An 18,951-nucleotide genomic window follows, 5' to 3' on the forward strand; every position below is an offset into this window, starting at 1 on the left:
GTGTCCAAAGATGTCAGCAAGGCAAGCTAGACTTGGGGAGCAGGAGGAGGACCAGAATCTGGTCATTATCTCTTAGAGACAATGGGCCAAATCAGTCCTGCTGTACATGAGCACATCTCCATGACCAGCCAACATGTTGTAGAATACAATTTGCCTTGTCTACACTAGGGCTTTAAAACATCTGAGTTAAAATGTGTGTGTTAACATGTTAAAATATACATACCCAGTATTAATGTTTGCTAGCACACCATGTGCAGCTAGATGTAGATATCTAATAGTGTGTATAATAAAAACCCTCAAAGAAGAACAAAGCTATTTTGCCATCACTCCCATATTAAGCATTTCATTTATGAAACCAAAAACTGTACACTGGCATCTATGACACATGCCTGCCAACCACCTGCATGGAGGTAGCCGCCTCCAGTATTTCCATTCTTTTGGACCTTTGGAGCATAATGACCTCTCTGGTTTGATTGACTGCTCCACAGAACAGCTATTGAGCCTTTGGATGAGCCAGAGCTTTTTGGGAGACATGTCATTATTGCACAAAAAGGCCTGTCTCAAAGTGCTCTGGTGCATCTTTTATATCAGGGTTTCTGAAGCTGTCCCACCAGCCATCTCCAAAACATTCAAAAATGATTCAAGCTTCTCCAGACATAAATACTTCTGAAGAAAGTAGGAGGATTTTCTCCTAAGGAGAAGAATAACATACTGCAGTTCAGCATGTTTTTTCTACAGAAGGGGAAGTTTCTGGTCACTAACCAGGTTGCTTTGTGCCTCTAGCAGTGCAAAGAAGCCTTAAAGCTGGCAGAACTGGCTCTACGGTGATTCTCCTGGCATAGGGGTTGTGGCTGAAGAGGGGAATGGTATGTACTGATGCAGTGATATATGCTGGCAATCTTTGGCTGAGGAATGGCCCCTTGGTGAAGGGCCACTACAGTTGGGTGTAGTTTTGGAATAGGTCTGACACTGCTCTAAATCATGCTGGGAATCGAACTGGCTCCCACAGTGGTTCTCAACCTATTTACCATTGTGGGCCACATATATGGGCCGCATCAATACTACCTCTGTGGCCCTGAGGATGTCACATCAGCCACAGCTCTCTGCTGATTGGGCCGCAGGTTGAGAATCACTGTGGCCTAGCCCTAAGGATCAAGGAAGTGCAAAGGTGGCTTAGAACCACCGTTCCTGCCATCCTAGCTGTGCTGAACATAATGATGACATACTTGAAAATCTGCTGCAAGCACTAGGCAGCCTGTTAACTTGTCTGCTTTATTAGGTCTCTTCCACCTAGGACTTAGCAGAAGCAGAACAGGCTGGAATATTCGGTGCCCTTTGAGTCCTAAATGATCAGAACTGAGATCTTCCCCTCTACCCCCCATGTCTTTACTTCAACCTCAAATGGGAGGTCAAAAGCAGAGAAACTAAAGTTAGATGGGTTTTAGAGTAACAGCTGTGTTAGTCTGTATTCGCAAAAAGAAAAGGAGTACTTGTGGCACCTTAGAGACTAACCAATTTATTTGAGCATAAGCTTTCATGAGCTACAGCTCACTTCATCGGATGCGTACTGTGGAAACTGCAGAAGACATTATATACACAGAGACCATGAAACAATACCTCCTCCCACCCCACTCTCCTGCTGGTAATAGCCCATCCAAAGTGACCACTCTCTTTACAATGTGTATGATAATCAAGTTGGGCCATTTCCAGCACAAATCCAGGTTTTCTCACCTCCCCCCCCGCTTTTTCCAAAAACCCCACACACAAACTCACTCTCCTGCTGGTAATAGCTTATCCAAAAAGAAAAGGAGTACTTGTGGCACCTTAGAGACTAACCAATTTATTTGGTTAGTCTCTAAGGTGCCACAAGTACTCCTTTTCTTTTTGGATAAGCTATTACCAGCAGGAGAGTGAGTGTGTGTGTGTGTGTGTGTGTGGTTTTTGGAAAAAGAGGGGGGGGGAGGGGATGAGAACCTGGATTTGTGCTGGAAATGGCCCAACTTGATTATCATACACATTGTAAGGAGAGTGATCACTTTAGATAAGCTATTACCAGCAGGAGAGTGGGGTGGGCGGAGGTATTGTTTCATGGTCTCTGTGTATATAATGTCTTCTGCAGTTTCCACAGTATGCATCCGATGAAGTGAGCTGTAGCTCATGAAAGCTTATGCTCAAATAAATTGGTTAGTCTCTAAGGTGCCACAAGTACTCCTTTTCTTTTTGCTAAAGTTAGATGAAAAGTGTCTTTCCTTCTCATCAAGATTTTTGCTTGATGCCCAGGGACACAATTTCATTTTCATCATCAGTTGCTGAACTTTCCTGGCTGATCTAGAGCCTTCCTACTCCTTACGTTGTTGGTAGGTTGTTCAGCGTTGTATTTTTTATGGAAGAATATTGCTGTCCACATACTTGACTTAAGAACCATGACAGCACTGCACAGCAATGTCTGCAGTGATATTTTGAAATACTTCTCCTTGTAAAAGTGGTATTTATCACTTTTTCTCTGAGCCTGCTTGATCAGGGACATCTTACCAAATCCTGTGCACAATACTACTGTGTTTGCATTTCTGTGTTTCACAATGGATTGCAGATGGTGCGATGGGATTGATAACCCAAAACTTTAATTAATGCACTCACTTGATAGACTTAAAGGAGTGCCCTGTCTTTTTCTTGTGCTATGTTCCTGAAAGGGCACTGGGGTAGCTTCAGACCTTAAATTATACATTTAGGGGAAATGATTTCATAAACTGGTCACGTTAACGTAACAGTAATGAGCATCAGATGAAATTTGCTAACTAGATACATGCCAAATACTCTGATTTTTGTCAGAAGTCATGTGATCTATTCTGCAGCTCATATGTCCCAACCACCCACAAGACCTCTTTTTGCTAGTTTCTGCCCAGCTCTGTGCTTATGTAGGGCCTGATTCTGTCACCCTTGCTGACACTGATAGCACCTCACTGAGAGAGCAGTCCCATTTTACTGGAAGCATGATGTACTTCTGAATGTGAGCAAGGGTGACAGACTGACTTTTACATAAGTCTGCAACCAAAACCTCTGAACAGACTTTCCAGAGTTGCAGATATCCGCTTCCCTCTTTCCCACCCAGTTCCCTAGCTGGTCCTCTGGAGCGTCAGAAATGGCCTTTGCTGTGTCCAGTTCAGCAATGTGCAACCAGACACTTAGAGAGGTGTCTAGAATCCTTTGTGCTGCTTATTGAATTCACTGCTGTCACTGCTAGCCCTCTGTACCTTTCAGATGTTCCTTCCTGTCCTGTGTAAGGGACAAATGCTGTCTCCTCCCCTGCACAAGATACTGGCTGCAGCACAACTGGAACGTGTGTGAGACAATGGAGTCCTGGCAGGGGTCTGCACACCTTGTGTACCACTGTGCATAGCGCTTGGGGTGGGGGTGGGGGGCTTGCTGCATATAAACATGAGGGAGGCTTGGGGGTGGGAGCTAGTCAGTACATAGAGGCTGAGCAGGAGCCTTGAAACAGGTGGAGGGAGGATTCCATTTCTCCCTGTCACCTGACCATGCCATTCCCTGATACCTCCCCATGTCTAGAGCATTTTTTCAGGTTCAGTGCAGGGTGGAAGGTTTAGTCCTAAGAGCAGATGGAATGGTCATGAACGATAAGTGTAAAACTAGACAACAGCCCTTGGAAAGTGTTTTGTTTTTCAGATCAGTCCCATCCCTGGAGTCATTTTAAAGACTAGATTAGGCAAAGAGTGAAGAGTGTAAGTGTCTCAGAGCCGTGCCAGTGTCTACCTTTAAGTCTGTATGATACTTAGCACTGTGGTGTTTCTGGGTGCTACTGAAACAGAATCCTGCACTAGAAAAATTATAGACTAGAGGACCTAACAGGTCTCTTCCCAGCTCTAACTTTTTACCATAAATTGTTACATAGATTGTATACTTGATTTATTCTTGAAAATATAAGCCAAACCATATAAGGCAAGACTGGAGGGGACCTCGAGAGGTCATCTAGTCCAGTCTCCTGGACTCATAGCAAGGACTAAGTATTCTCTAGACCATCCCTGACAGGTGTACGTCTAACCTGCTCTTAAAAATCTCCAATGATGGAGATTCCACAACCTTCCTGGGCATTTTATTCCAGTGCTTAACCACCCTGACAGTTAGAAAGTTTTTCCTAATGTCCAACCTAAACCTCCCTTGCAGCAACTTAAGCCCATTGCTTCTTGTCCTATCCTCAGAGGTTAAGAAGAACAATTTTTCTCTCTCCTCCTTGTAACCTTTTATGTACTTGAAAACTGTTATCATGTCCCCTCTCAGTCTTCTCTTCTCCAGACTAAACAAACCCAATTTTTTCCATCTTCCCTCATAGGTCATGTTTTCTAGACCTTTATTCATTTTTGTTGCTCTTCTCTGGACTTTCTCCAGTTTGTCCACATCTTTCCAAAAATGTGGTGTCCAGAAGTGGACACAATACTCCTGCTCTACTCCACACTGATTAGGCCTCAACTGAAGAATTACTACTTGTGTCTTGCTTACAACACTCCTGCAAATACATCCCAGAATGATGTTTGCTTTTTTTGCAACAGTGTTACACTGTTAACTCATATTTAGCTTGTGATCCACTATGACTGTGAGATGTTATGGGCCAGCTCCTCAGCCAGTGTAACTTGACTTCAGTGGAGCTATGCCAACTTACAGCCATTGAGAATTTTGCCCATATTTCATATATATTTCAGAATATAGTGACAAAGGCAATACGAAAAGGATTTTCTTCAGTTATTTTTGCTGTGTTTTGAAGGATCCAAGTGTTGGACTTCAGACCGCTGTTTACTCAGGAATTACAGATCACATGAGTAATTGTTCCTATTGCAGTAGTCATTGAGATTTCAAATGGTTTGATATGTGTATGAAAATGCTTTCTCTTCAAACCCAGGCACAGGGGTGGGGTTTGGGCCTGGCATATCTGAATGTATTATAGGATTTTTAAGCAGACTCATGGAGAAGCTTCAGCGGGTATAACTTGAAGCGCACAGGCTTGGGAATCTGATTTCTCTGCCCTGAGGCATCTTGAGGTGTCATGGCTATAACGTTATAGCTTGTTGTTTGCTCCAAAACAATGTCTAGTGTCTGGCAGATTGGTCCTGGTTATGGAGAAACAGACAGAAAGAGATTTTTAAGGTCAGATCTTCCAGAAGAATCCATCCCCCAATGGTTGTGGAAACACTGTTAGCAAAAACATGGTATAAAGAAAATGGGAGATCTATATTTTTTTTAATAAATACTGTGGATACCTATCTTTATTTGACTATGATCATTCTGTCTGCCATATGGTGCAAAGAATTGACTCAGTCTTGGGTGTGTTTTACAGGTCCACAGGAAGCAAAGTCAGTTGTAGATAGACCAATTACTGGTGCTTAACTGACAATACAATTGTCCGTTCCTGTTAATGCCCCACACCAAGCTCTGATCATCTGGCTGATGACCTGGAGGAGAGAGAAGGGGGAAATCCAAACAGGGAAAAAAGGAAATAAAGGTTGAGGGGTTAAAATCCGTGTCTGTAAAATGTAAGAGGGAAACAGAAGGGGATAGTGACTTCTGGGGAGACAATGACCCTCCCATCTCAGATGTCAGGGTACCTGGCATAAGCTGGGCCTATGTAAGTCTTGAAGGAAAGGCTACATTTTATGTGAAATAATATGCATGTAGGCCCTTCTGTTTTAACCCTTTCCCTCTGTTTATGTGTCTATGGATAAATAATACTTTGTTTGGAATCATAGAATCATAGAATATCAGGGTTGGAAGGGACCCCAGAAGGTCATCCAGTCCAACCCCCTGCTCGAAGCAGGACCAATTCCCAGTTAAATCATCCCAGCCAGGGCTTTGTCAAGCCTGACCTTAAAAACCTCTAAGGAAGGAGATTCTACCACCTCCCTAGGTAACGCATTCCAGTGTTTCACCACCCTCTTAGTGAAAAAGTTTTTCCTAATATCCAATCTAAACCTCCCCCATTGCAACTTGAGACCATTACTCCTCGTTCTGTCATCTGCTACCATTGAGAACAGTCTAGAGCCATCCTCTTTGGAACCCCCTTTCAGGTAGTTGAAAGCAGCTATCAAATCCCCCCTCATTCTTCTCTTCTGCAGACTAAACAATCCCAGCTCCCTCAGCCTCTCCTCATAAGTCATGTGCTCTAGACCCCTAATCATTTTTGTTGCCCTTCGCTGGACTCTCTCCAATTTATCCACGTCCTTCTTGTAGTGTGGGGCCCAAAACTGGACACAGTACTCCAGATGAGGCCTCACCAGTGTCGAATAGAGGGGAACGATCACGTCCCTCGATCTGCTCGCTATGCCCCTACTTATACATCCCAAAATGCCATTGGCCTTCTTGGCAACAAGGGCACACTGCTGACTCATATCCAGCTTCTCGTCCACTGTCACCCCTAGGTCCTTTTCTGCAGAACTGCTGCCTAGCCATTCGGTCCCTACTCTGTAGCGGTGCATTGGATTCTTCCGTCCTAAGTGCAGGACCCTGCACTTATCCTTATTGAACCTCATCATATTTCTTTTGGCCCAATCCTCCAATTTGTCTAGGTCCTTCTGTATCCTATCCCTCCCCTCCAGCGTATCTACCACTCCTCCCAGTTTAGTATCATCCGCAAATTTGCTGAGAGTGCAATCCACACCATCCTCCAGATCATTTATGAAGATATTGAACAAAACCGGCCCCAGGACCGACCCCTGGGGCACTCCACTTGACACCGGCTGCCAACTAGACATGGAGCCATTGATCACTACCCGTTGAGCCCGACAATCTAGCCAGCTTTCTACCCACCTTATAGTGCATTCATCCAGCCCATACTTCCTTAACTTGCTGACAAGAATACTGTGGGAGACCGTGTCAAAAGCTTTGCTAAAGTCAAGAAACAATACATCCACTGCTTTCCCTTCATCCACAGAACCAGTAATCTCATCATAAAAGGCGATTAGATTAGTCAGGCATGACCTTCCCTTGGTGAATCCATGCTGACTGTTCCTGATCACTTTCCTCTCATGTAAGTGCTTCAGGATTGATTCTTTGAGGACCTGCTCCATGATTTTTCCAGGGACTGAGGTAAGGCTGACTGGCCTGTAGTTCCCAGGATCCTCCTTCTTCCCTTTTTTAAAGATTGGCACTACATTAGCCTTTTTCCAGTCATCCGGGACTTCCCCCGTTCGCCACGAGTTTTCAAAGATAATGGCCAAGGGCTCTGCAATCACAGCCGCCAATTCCTTCAGCACTCTCGGATGCAACTCGTCCGGCCCCATGGACTTGTGCATGTCCAGCTTTTCTAAATAGTCCCTAACCACCTCTATCTCCACAGAGGGCTGGCCATCTCTTCCCCATTTTGTGATGCCCAGCGCAGCAGTCTGGGAGCTGACCTTGTTAGTGAAAACAGAGGCAAAAAAAGCATTGAGTACATTAGCTTTTTCCACATCCTCTGTCACTAGGTTGCCTCCCTCATTCAGTAAGGGGCCCACACTTTCCTTGGCTTTCTTCTTGTTGCCAACATACCTGAAGAAACCCTTCTTGTTACTCTTGACATCTCTTGCTAGCTGCAGCTCCAGGTGCGATTTGGCCCTCCTGATATCTTTCCTACATGCCCGAGCAATATTTTTATACTCTTCCCTGGTCATACGTCCAACCTTCCACTTCTTGTAAGCTTCTTTTTTATGTTTAAGATCCGCTAGGATTTCACCATTAAGCCAAGCTGGTCGCCTGCCGTATTTACTATTCTTTCGACTCATCGGGATGGTTTGTCCCTGTAACCTCAACAGGGATTCCTTGAAATACAGCCAGCTCTCCTGGACTCCCTTCCCCTTCATGTTAGTCCCCCAGGGGATCCTGGCCATCTGTTCCCTGAGGGAGTCGAAGTCTGCTTTCCTGAAGTCCAGGGTCCGTATCCTGCTGCTTACCTTTCTTCCCTGCGTCAGGATCCTGAACTCAACCAACTCATGGTCACTGCCTCCCAGATTCCCATCCACTTTTGCTTCCCCCACTAATTCTACCCGGTTTGTGAGCAGCAGGTCAAGAAAAGCGCCCCCCCTAGTTGGCTCCCCTAGCACTTGCGCCAGGAAATTGTCCCCTACGCTTTCCAAAAACTTCCTGGATTGTCTATGCACCGCTGTATTGCTCTCCCAGCAGATATCAGGAAAATTAAAGTCACCCATGAGAATCAGGGCATGCGATCTAGTAGCTTCCGTGAGTTGCCGGAAGAAAGCCTCATCCCCCTGGTCCGGTGGTCTATAGCAGACTCCCACCACGACATCACTCTTGTTGCACACACTTCTAAACTTAATCCAGAGACACTCAGGTTTTTCCACAGTTTCGTACCGGAGCTCTGAGCAGTCATACTGCTCCCTTACATACAGTGCTACTCCCCCACCTTTTCTGCCCTGCCTGTCCTTCCTGAACAGTTTATAACCATCCATGACTGTACTCCAGTCATGTGAGTTATCCCACCAAGTCTCTGTTATTCCAATCACGTCATAGTTCCTTGACATCACCAGGACCTCCAGTTCTCCCTGCTTGTTTCCAAGGCTTTGTGCATTTGTATATAAGCACTTGAGATGACCTGTTGATCGCCCCTCATTCCCAGTATGAGGCAGGAGCCCTCCCCTCACAGACATTCCTGCCTGTGTTTCCTCCCGATATCCCGCTTTCCCACTTACCTCAGGGCTTTGGTCTCCTTCCCCCGGTGAACCTAGTTTAAAGCCCTCCTCACTAGGTTAGCCAGCCTGCTGGCAAAGATGCTCTTCCCTCTCTTCGTAAGATGGAGCCCATCTCTGCCCAGCACTCCTCCTTCATGGAACACCATCCCATGGTCAAAGAATCCAAAGCCTTCTCTCCGACACCACCTGCGTAGCCATTCGTTGACTTCCACGATTCGACGGTCCCTACCCAGGCCTTTTCCTTCCACGGGGAGGATGGACGAGAACACCACTTGCGCCTCCAACTCCTTTATCCTTCTTCCCAGAGCCACGTAGTCCGCAGTGATCCGCTCAAGGTCATTCTTGGCAGTATCATTGGTGCCCACGTGGAGAAGCAGGAAGGGGTAGCGATCCGAGGGCTTGATGAGTCTCGGCAGTCTCTCCGTCACATCGCGAATCTTAGCCCCTGGCAAGCAGCAGACTTCTCGGTTTTCCCGGTCAGGGCGGCAGATAGATGACTCAGTCCCCCGGAGGAGAGAGTCCCCGACCACCACCACCCGCCTTCTCCTCTTGGGAGTGGTGGTCGTGGAACCCCCAACCTCAGGACATCGCATCTCATGCCTTCCAACCAGCGGAGTCTCCTTCTGCTTTCTCCCCCCAGACATATCATCTGGTCCACTCTCCGCAATGGTACCTGTGGAGAGAACATGAAAGCGGTTAGTTACCTGTGTCTGTGTTACTGGAACCCGGACATTCCGCTTACCTCTTCTGGAGGTCACATGTTGCCAAGCTTCTTCACTGGCCTCTTGGCTCCTCTGTGCAACCTGCTCTATATCTTTAGAGCTTTGTGCCCCTAGAAGCCTATCCTGAGTTTTGTCCAGAAAATCCTCAGTTTCTCGTATACAACGCAGGGTCGTTATCTGTTGCTCCAGAAGAAGTTGTTCTGAGTCACTGCATCTTCATACTGTTCACAGGCCGCAAGGGAAAGTATCTGGCAGGTCCCAAACTCAGGCTTGCTAAGGCAACATAATTGGTAAACAGAGGCTCTGTAAGCTGGAGACCCAGTCTAAGAGTGGGGGTGAATTGCAGGATTCCACCCTGAGAGAAGTACAAGTCCTGACACTTGGAAGGGGTGCCCACAGGAAAACTGAGTGAAGGGTTATAATACAGCTTATGTAACCCATGACACCTGGCAAAGGAGATTTCCCATCTTCACCTGCATAAAATAAACCTTTGTGTGTATGTTTAAATATTTGCGCAGAGTCTGCTGCTCTGAGTCACACTTACCCTTAACCTCTCTTCCATATGACACATCATATAGTCTACTTGTCTTTGCTTTTCTTAAAAAAACGTCCTAGCAGCTATTTGCTTATTCAACCCAATGCAGGTGAGTGGTACTGAGAGGGCCTTGAAAGCAAGCTCACAATGGGAGTCCAGAGAATTCATCTTTCTTTCTGGAAATATCAGCATCAGTTAGAGAGCAGAATGCATTGAGGATTCAAGGAGGGAAGGCAGCTGGCTGGAGTGAAAGGGATGCTTGGCTGTTGCCACTTTTCACTAAAAGTTAGGAAAAATAAAACTCTTGGAGAAAGGCGGCCCATGACGTCAATATAGGAATATTCCAAGAACTAAGCAAATAGCAGCACATTCAAGGGTTTGGATTTTTTGAGATTGAAGTCCCCCAAAATAATGATTCTCTGCATGTTTTCTTGTCAGTCTTCAGCTGACATGTTGGAAGTTACGCAGTCAGCTGCAGTTCATGTCATCGTCTCTCTCTATAATAGACAGTATGGAGCACTCTGTATTTCATTAACTACTGCTACTGATTTGCTGTACCTCGGCAAAACACACCATCCCACAGAACTGGTGACTGGGACCATGCTGTCTATATGTACTGTGAGATACCTAGATAGTCTTTGGCATAGTACAAATAATCTCAGTCTCCAGAGATCAGGATAACTACTATACTTCAAAGTCTGTTTTTTAAATTCAGTGTATATTATTAAATATAACCTACTGTGTGTTTTCCCTTCTGTAAAATTCCAACTTTCATTATGCTGGTGTAAATGTTGAGGAACTGGATTGAAGTGAATAGTATTACATCAGTGTAGAACTGATGTGAGAGGAGAAGCTTTGTAAAGGAAAGCCATATAGGCTTTCCTTTACAACTGATTTCAGTGGGGATTGCATGAGCGTAATTGAGGGCAGAATCTGATGGATCAGATTAGTCCTGCTCTTAGAAGAAAGGCCAGGTTTAGGAATGGGAGTTTCTCTCTCAAACTGAGGCTGCACAAAAACTGGAATTAGGAAACACCTGTAAACCAGAAAAACTTGTAAACTGCTAGAACCACCCTGGAATCTGCCTAAACTAAGATGCAGCACCCTTATCTCAGCTTACACCATCTATGACTAAAGCAGAACAAATCTGAATTATTTTTGGCAAGCCACCTCAATAAAAAATGCCTTTTATTCTAACAGTGTCTATCCTATCCCTTCTTGCTCAGTTCAGCTGCAAGTTTCAGTGCATTGGAGGTTGAGACACCCACATGTCACTTCAGTGACTGTACATCTCTCCAAAGCCAATGTGATGACAAACTTTAGCTGCATATAAAGTACAGGAAGGTTGATAAACTGTCCTTGCTTTTTGGCCTCCTGCTTGTATGGTTTCCTCATCTTATTGGTTATACTTAACAGGAGACAGAAATGCGTGTAGTGGAAGAATCAGTTCCACTTTTATTAAATATGAAAGTAGTAATTTAGTAACGTATTAAATAGAAAAATGTAGGATTAAGAGAGAGGGTGACTAATCTCTTTCATTATAAGAGATTAATAAATGGGTAGAGATGGGAGACATGACAGATATTGCAAACCCCCCCTCTCCCCCCCTCAAGAAGTGGGTATAACTAGGGTACTAGACCAATGTCCTAGGGGGACCCACAGCTTATTCCCTGGATGGCATTTCTGCTATTACCTTTCCTAATTTTACATTTCAACTTTTCATATAATAAACATTCTGCTAACAAGCCAGCATACATCATTCATAAATTTGTACAGTTGTTTGACGACCATCCTGTATATTTTCTCTTTAGAACTTATGGGGTAGATCTGTCACCCCAAAACCTTTGGGTATGAACTTGAGACCTGGTCCTCTCACTTCCAGCTCCCATCTGGTTTCTGAGGAATGTGTGTGGTATGTGACAGATATTGCAGCCCCATGCAGTATCTTTGGGGACCATGTTGTATGCTTATGAATGGTTTAAATATCACTGTTGGCCAGGGACTGTGTGGAACCCCAGCAGGATGAGGAGGGTTACCGCAGCTCCTCCAAGAACTAAAAACAATGGGGTGTCTGTGTGTGTGTGGGGGTGATTAACGTGAATCTGGAAAACCCAGTTTGAACCAGTCTATGCACACCCCCCGGGAGTGGCATCTTTCGGGGGTTGTTTACTACCCGACTGATTAAGAGCATAAGAATTGCCATACTGGGTCAGACTGATGGTCCATCTATTCCAGTATCCACTGTCAGAAGACAGTGGCCATTCTTATGTTCTTAATCACGCAGATAGTAAAGACCTCCAGAGAGGTACTTCCCGCTAGCGTGGTATGAATATACCAATTCAAACTGGGTTTTCTGGAGACCAAAGACAAAGCAAGGGCTTTTGATATTAAAAGGTTGCATTTAAACTGACTAAGAACTTTCTGATCCAGCAAAGGGAAAGGACATCCTATCCATGGGCATCCCCAATGATTGCTGAAGCTTGGAAAGACTTTGGCCTACTAGGGCCCCATAAGACTGATGGGTGACCTGAGGTATGTTCAGTGTGTATTTAAATCTGTTTGTTGTTTTAATATGTTTTCTCTGTAATGCTTTTACCTTTGAGAATAAAGATGCTTGCTTAGAAAGAGTTGTGTGGTAACTTGTAACTGCTGACAATATACAGCCCTCAGAAAGAGAGAGAGGAAAGCACAGGCTCTGACGTTTAGGTAGACTGCTTGCTGGGATATCACAGAGTAAGACCAGGAGCTGTTCACCCTTAAAACACTTGGTCAGAAGGGAGTGGGGCAAGGGTCCCTGTCCAGAGACAGGTGATACCTGGAGACCTGAGACCTGACTGGGAACTCCTGGAGTGGACCACAGAGGGGAGGATACAGGTACAGTTACCTGAAACTATGACAGTTAGTATTTATACAGCCCTCTAAACACTTAAAACACAGTAAGACATTAACTAATGGATTCTCTCCACCTTCTTGGGAGATAAGTATATAAGCATTATTATCCCAGCTTTTTAGACTGGGAAACTTGAGGCACAAAGAGATGACTTGTCCAAGGCCACACAGCAACATGTCACTGGCCAAGTCAAGATTATAACTCAGGACTGCCTTACTCCAGCCCTCTGCTTATTGCTTCCAGACACACTGGCTCCTCTAAGGGAGTTGTTTTTAAAGTAGCTCTTGCTGCTGGATGCAGCTTAAAATTCTCATTTTTTTTCATGTTTTCTTTTTTCACAAGTGTCTTTATTGTACATCTGCATACATTGTCTTTTGCTAGTAGGGTAGCAGACCATGGGTCATTGTGGTGCCTATTTATAAATATAAATGTGGTCCAGGTAAAGAGTTTCTTATGAAGCTTGAGTACCATAATTGCTGGTGACTTGAGTGATGGTTTAATTTCAAATTATAGAGAACAACAATCAGTGATTCCCTGAAGAAACTGCAGTACCCAAATGTCTTTTACTTGCATTGCTGGTCTGCTGGCAGTGTCTGCCTCTTGGGTTCAGTTTTATACTGTTTGTGAATTTGCTATATGGGTGGTATCTTTGTGTGATTTGTGCAACTGGATTCTAATCCTAAAAAATGCTGAATCCACACCACTCCCAGAGATTTTGAACAGTCCACTTGGTATTGAGATGGAGGGTACGCCGCACCTCTCAGAATTAGGCTTCTGGGGAGCTTTTTTCAACAAATTTATCAAGCACTTTACCCTTGTCTAAGAAGTTTTGTAATAAATCACATCTATCTCTACTACTTATTTGAGGAAACGTGTGGGGAACTCGTTGGAAATAGTAACCTGATGCAACATGATTCTCAGTATAGTGGAATCTTCTTGATGCTATACAGTAAGTTTTCAGTATTAACATTTCCTTAGATTAGTTGAACTAAATCTACATTTTTACACTTGAACACATTATTCATATAGAACTTCTCAGCACTTCCTACAATGCATCTGATGTCATGTGGGACTGGCAGTAATGGCTGCACTTCTAGGTAAAATGTACAAGTGTATTCACATGAACATACGAAACGGCCATACTGGGTCCGACCAATGGTCCGTCTAGCCCAGTATCCTGTCTTCCGACAGTGCCAGGTGCTTGAGTGGGAATGAACAGAACAGGCAATCATCAAGTGATCCATCATCCATTCCCAGCTTCTGGCAATCAGAGGCTAGGAACACTCAGAGGATAGAGAAAAGGGGGACTTGTGGCACCTTAGAGACTAACAAATTTATTTGAGCATCCGATGAAGTGAGCTGTAGCTCACGTCAGCTTATGCTCAAATAAATCTGTTAGTCTCTAAGGTGCCACAAGTACTCCTCTTCTTTTTGCGAATACAGACTAACATGGCTGCTTCTCTGAAACCTGTCAGAGCTTAGGTTTGCATTCCTGACCATCTTGGCTAATAGCCACTGATGGACCTATCCTCCATGAACTTATCTAATTCTGTTTTGAACCCTGTTATAGTTTTGGCCTTCACAATGAGTTCCATAGGTTCACTGTGTATTGTGTGAAGAAGTATTTTCTTCTGTTTGTTTTAAACCTGCTGCCTATTCAGATTCTTAAAATCAAAAGGTGGCTAGTTAGAATGCTTAGGTAGTGTAGGTTGCTTACGAGTCCTGGGCCTGATATTGGTGGTGTTTAGCTAATCTCTGGATCAGTTCCATGGCAGAACACACAAAGCAGTGGGGCATGACGATTTCTGACTAAAGGATAGTTTGGATATGTGATTGTCATTAGAGGAGGAAAAGGAGACAATATCTGTTCCTCACAGCTCCCAGTGTAATATGGTGCAACATGCAAGTGTGCTAGTAAGAGACTGACCTTCATGTCCTTGCTCTGGTCATATGAGATGTGTCAAGGTTATAGAATGTTAATACCCCTGTGACTCTACTGGCTATTGTTAGGGAGAGAGTTTAGAGAAAAGCAACAAAATGAGCAGGGTGCAGAAAGAATGTTTCAAAAGGCTATCTAAGGTGCACATGACAGCCCAAATTTTCAAACATATACATGCCTTTTGCGGTCTGCACTTTTGCAAGTGTCTGAATTACGTGCACAAAACCCTAATGCATAAGCCCATGCAGGGTATTTGAAAAATACAGGCTGGTACGGCTATAAATATTTGAAGTGTGTAAACACCAAGGCCCCTGAGATGGAACTGACTTGATTACTACTAGAATCAAGACCAGAAAAATAAATTACAATATAACTTTGCTTGCTATTGAATCTTTCATGCACACCATATGACAGAGTAGGAGAGTTAAATAATATCAGAGTGGGAGGAAGGAAACTTCTTGCTAAGCTAAATGAGAACATGAACATTCCAATAGCTCACAATCAGCTTCATTGCTAACAAACATACGTAGAAATTAGTAGTGAATATGCAAAAAGTAATAAATGTGTAAAATTCTCTTAGGAAAATGCAAGTATTTTAATTTTCTTAGATATATCCCACATTGTACAGCCTCAGTCTGGAGGTTTCAGTGGTTGGGGATAGACAGACACCCTGGACCTTCAGATTGTAGATGGCACTGGCTCAGCAGACAGTCAAGACTGCGTTTGGTGTCTCCTCATTGCAGCTGGATTGAAAACAGTTTTTCAGTCCTGCAAAAAAAATAGATTTCAAGAAAATTTCCTGTCTCAAATCAGGACAAAAACCTCAAAATCTTGAAAATGTTTATGAACAGAAGATATATGAGAGAGAGAGAGAGAGGAGGGAGAAAAAAAGGGGGGTTGGGTCAACTGAAACATTGCATTTAAATTTTGAGCATTTTTCATTTACTCCTCCCCCCCCCCCCCCCCCCCCCGGATAAACTTGCATTTCAAAACAAGGTTGTTTTGAACTGGAAAAATTTGAATTTTTCATTTCAAAGCATTCAAGAAAAACTCTGCTGATGTGACAGGCCTTGGGCAAGTCAACTGGCTGTTGGTAATCCAAACAGCAGGAAGCAACCATCTGAGGAACTTTGATAGTGATGGATATACTGCATGTGAAAACAATGGGCCAAATTCTCCATTGCCTTACTCCTTGTTTTGTTAAACTCACTTTTTACAAGTGTAAATAAGATGCTACCCAAAACACCCATTCACACAAGGGATAGCATTTTACATTCAGTCTGCACTCACTTCACAGAGGTGCAGATAACATAAGGTGCATGGCAGGGGAGAATGAAGCCCAAGGTCCTAAGGCAGAAGAAAGCCTTTTAAAAATAAGAAGGCAGTTTTAAAATAGATCCAGAAATGGGTGGGGGAGACAATGAAGCTATTTGTGAATAGGGGTGATGTGGCCCTGGTTCCTAATATGTGAATAAAGGGGCAGTACCATTCATCATGGGATTCTGGAGAACTGGAATAGGGTGAGGCCACAGACAAGGAGGGAGTTACCCAGATAAGGAGAGATGAAGGCATGTATGAGGATTCCAGCAGCAGAAGAGTCAAAGGCAATGTTACAGAGGTTTCAGAGTAACAGCCGTGTTAGTCTGTATTCACAAAAAGAAAAGGAGTACTTGTGGCACCTTAGAGACTAACCAATTTATTTGAGCATAAGCTTTCGTGAGCTACAGCTCACTTCATCGGATGCATACTGTGCATCCGATGAAGTGAGCTGTAGCTCACGAAAGCTTATGCTCAAATAAATTGGTTAGTCTCTAAGGTGCCAAATGTTACATAGGTTATTTTTTTTATTTATTTTTATTTTTATTTTTGAAACAATTCACTTTATTGGATGTAAGTTGTTACAAACACAAAGAAACAAAGGTGTGATTTTTGGTACAGAATGACATTATCTAAACAGTACATGCATGCACTGCTGGGCAGCAAGCTAGGAGACTTAGTGAAACCCGTGGGTGGCCTATGATGAGATTTAATAGGCATTCTTGCAATCCCAGGAATTAAGGGAGGAATTACATTGAGACAGGATAATGCCAAATTTACAGACAATAGAGGCAAACAGAAGGATTGAATTACGTAGATTAATTCTGTGTGTTAAAGCACATCTCAAAAACAAATACTACAAAAATAGTGTAAATGAGCCTGCTCCAGCTGCCATTTCTGTCTGGAGATACAAGTCCTTTTTGTGTTGAAGGTGCAGACCTAAAGAAAAAAACAGGATTTTAAGTACATATCCTTTGAAATACCAGAGCTTTGCTGAAGTTTGAAGTCTAAAAATTAAGCTGAAAATTCAGCTTCAGAAATCTTTGTACAATGACTCTTGAAATGACTCTCAATACTGCTCAGCTGTCATGGTTTTATAAACAGGAAATCTGTGCACAGAATCCTGCATTATGTATGTCCTTAGTACAAGACTGCATCTGGAGTACTTTCTGCTGATGTTTGTACGCCACCTACTAGTCAATTTCAATGCCACAGTGTCACTGATGATGATTACAGCCCGAGTCTCCTCACAAGAGGCACAGCCGAAGTGTGGAGGCAGTAAAAGGGCATTTATCCACCTTTTGGACTTCCAGGATTCTGAGGTTTGAGCATGGCCCTCAGTGTAAATTAGAGCGGGGCCACACAGCAGCCTCTGGTCACTGCCATTCCTGCTCTGACATGGCCACTTCCCTCAGTATGCCTATGTGACAAGGGTGTTAAGTGCAGAATAAAGCCACCTAAATCACTTTACCTGACCGATGTGCTGAGGTTGTTGCCTAGACACCACTTAAGCCAGCTGTTCAGCTGCTTTATGGCACTGAGCCACTGTAAAAGAGGCTGCAGGAGAGCTTGTAATAAAGACCTGAATATCTAGCTTCAATGTTTATTCTTTAAGTGTAAAAATGTTAGTTGTGCTCTTGACTGGAATGTGTCTTTAATAGTGAAACAACAATTTCTGTAAAAGCTATTTGTCAATAAATTAAATTATCAGCATATTTAATAATTGGGATCTATTCATGGAGTTAACAAAATCTGGAAGTGTACTCAGAAAAAGTTCTAACAGCTTAGGCATTCGAACAAATCACAGTCTGCTTGGTGGATCTTCTGCAGGGGAGAGAAGAAGCTAAGATTACCAAGGAGGTCATTTGTTGCAGATTTTTAAGCTATTGCTACATGGGAGTATCTTTTTTGCTTTGATTTCTCATTTTAGCCTACTCATATCTCAGGTGGAGCAGTGACTGAGCAGCCATCACCACTCAGCGTGTCCTACGGGATGCCCTTATTCCTAGTCATCACCAGTGGTGAGAGCTGTGGGGGCTATGCAATGATGTGGAGGAAGGCCGTCGTGGTGGGCCCTGAAGCCAAGGGCACAGGCCATGGTGGAGCTGCCACAGGTGCAGAACTCAGTGGTAGCAGCAAATATTCAAAAGGGCACTTTAAAGGCCAAAGTGGAAAAGAGTTCCATGTGAACAGCAGTTGAACATGGGTCAGGATTTCAGAATGATCACACACAGCTGAATATAAAAGAAGGTGTAGAAAGCTTAGGAGGGATGTATCAAGGAAGGGAAGTAAGAGCCATTCGTGCAAGGCAGGTTAGTGGGAGTTGAGGCATTCAGTAACATGCAGAATCAGGGCCAGCACAAGGAAGGTGCTCTGTTATTACAGACCTGCTCAGATACTGTGGTGATTGTGGTTATATAAGTACTGAGACAGATAGAAGGGAACAGGCGGGTCCCATGCTTGCAGTGACGGGTAGTACTGAAGAGATGATATATTCAGCACTTAAGTGAAAAGAACAAGACACTAACTGTTTCCAAAAGGTTTCCTATCCAGATTTCCTCAGTTAAGGAAATTGCCCACAACACAAGACTTTGAGTAATATGGTCTAAACCCGTGGAGAAGAGAGAAATGACTGGAGGATAGCTAATGTGATGCCAATTTTTATAAAAGGCTCCAGAGGCGATCCCAGCAATTACAGTCCAGTGAGCCTAACTTCAGTACCAGGCAAACTGGTTGAAATTATAGTGAAAAACAGAATTATCAGACACATAGATGAACTTGATATGATGGGGAAGAGTCAACATGGTTTTTGTAAAGAGAAATCATGCCTCACCAATCTACTACAGTTCTTTGTGGGG

General features: G+C 43.8%; 1 protein-coding gene and 1 long non-coding RNA gene across 4 annotated transcripts in view; one reads left to right on the forward strand and one right to left on the reverse strand.

The window, feature by feature from the left end:
- Positions 1-12,014: 12,014 nt before the first annotated feature.
- LOC122465383 overlaps positions 12,015-18,951 on the forward strand; it is a 31,206-nt gene continuing 24,269 nt past the window's right edge. The window contains exons 1-2 of the long non-coding RNA XR_006290186.1: positions 12,015-12,028; positions 18,406-18,409. This is a non-coding gene — a long non-coding RNA (uncharacterized LOC122465383). The remainder of the gene's footprint in view (positions 12,029-18,405; positions 18,410-18,951) is intronic.
- Positions 15,311-18,951, reverse strand: part of BST1 (bone marrow stromal cell antigen 1) — a 34,681-nt gene continuing 31,040 nt past the window's right edge. For 2 of the 3 annotated variants that reach the window (XM_043544637.1, XM_007055382.4), the window contains one exon: positions 16,640-17,032. In XM_043544637.1, the coding sequence (XP_043400572.1) occupies positions 16,912-17,032 (121 nt within the window). In that variant the 3' untranslated portion in view covers positions 16,640-16,911. Of the gene's footprint in view, positions 15,545-16,639; positions 17,033-18,951 lie in introns of those variants that run through there. The other variant, XM_043544636.1, reaches the window with a different exon arrangement.

Source organism: Chelonia mydas, chromosome 4 (assembly GCF_015237465.2).
Source record: "Chelonia mydas isolate rCheMyd1 chromosome 4, rCheMyd1.pri.v2, whole genome shotgun sequence".
In the NCBI taxonomy this organism is placed as follows: domain Eukaryota; kingdom Metazoa; phylum Chordata; order Testudines; family Cheloniidae; genus Chelonia; species Chelonia mydas.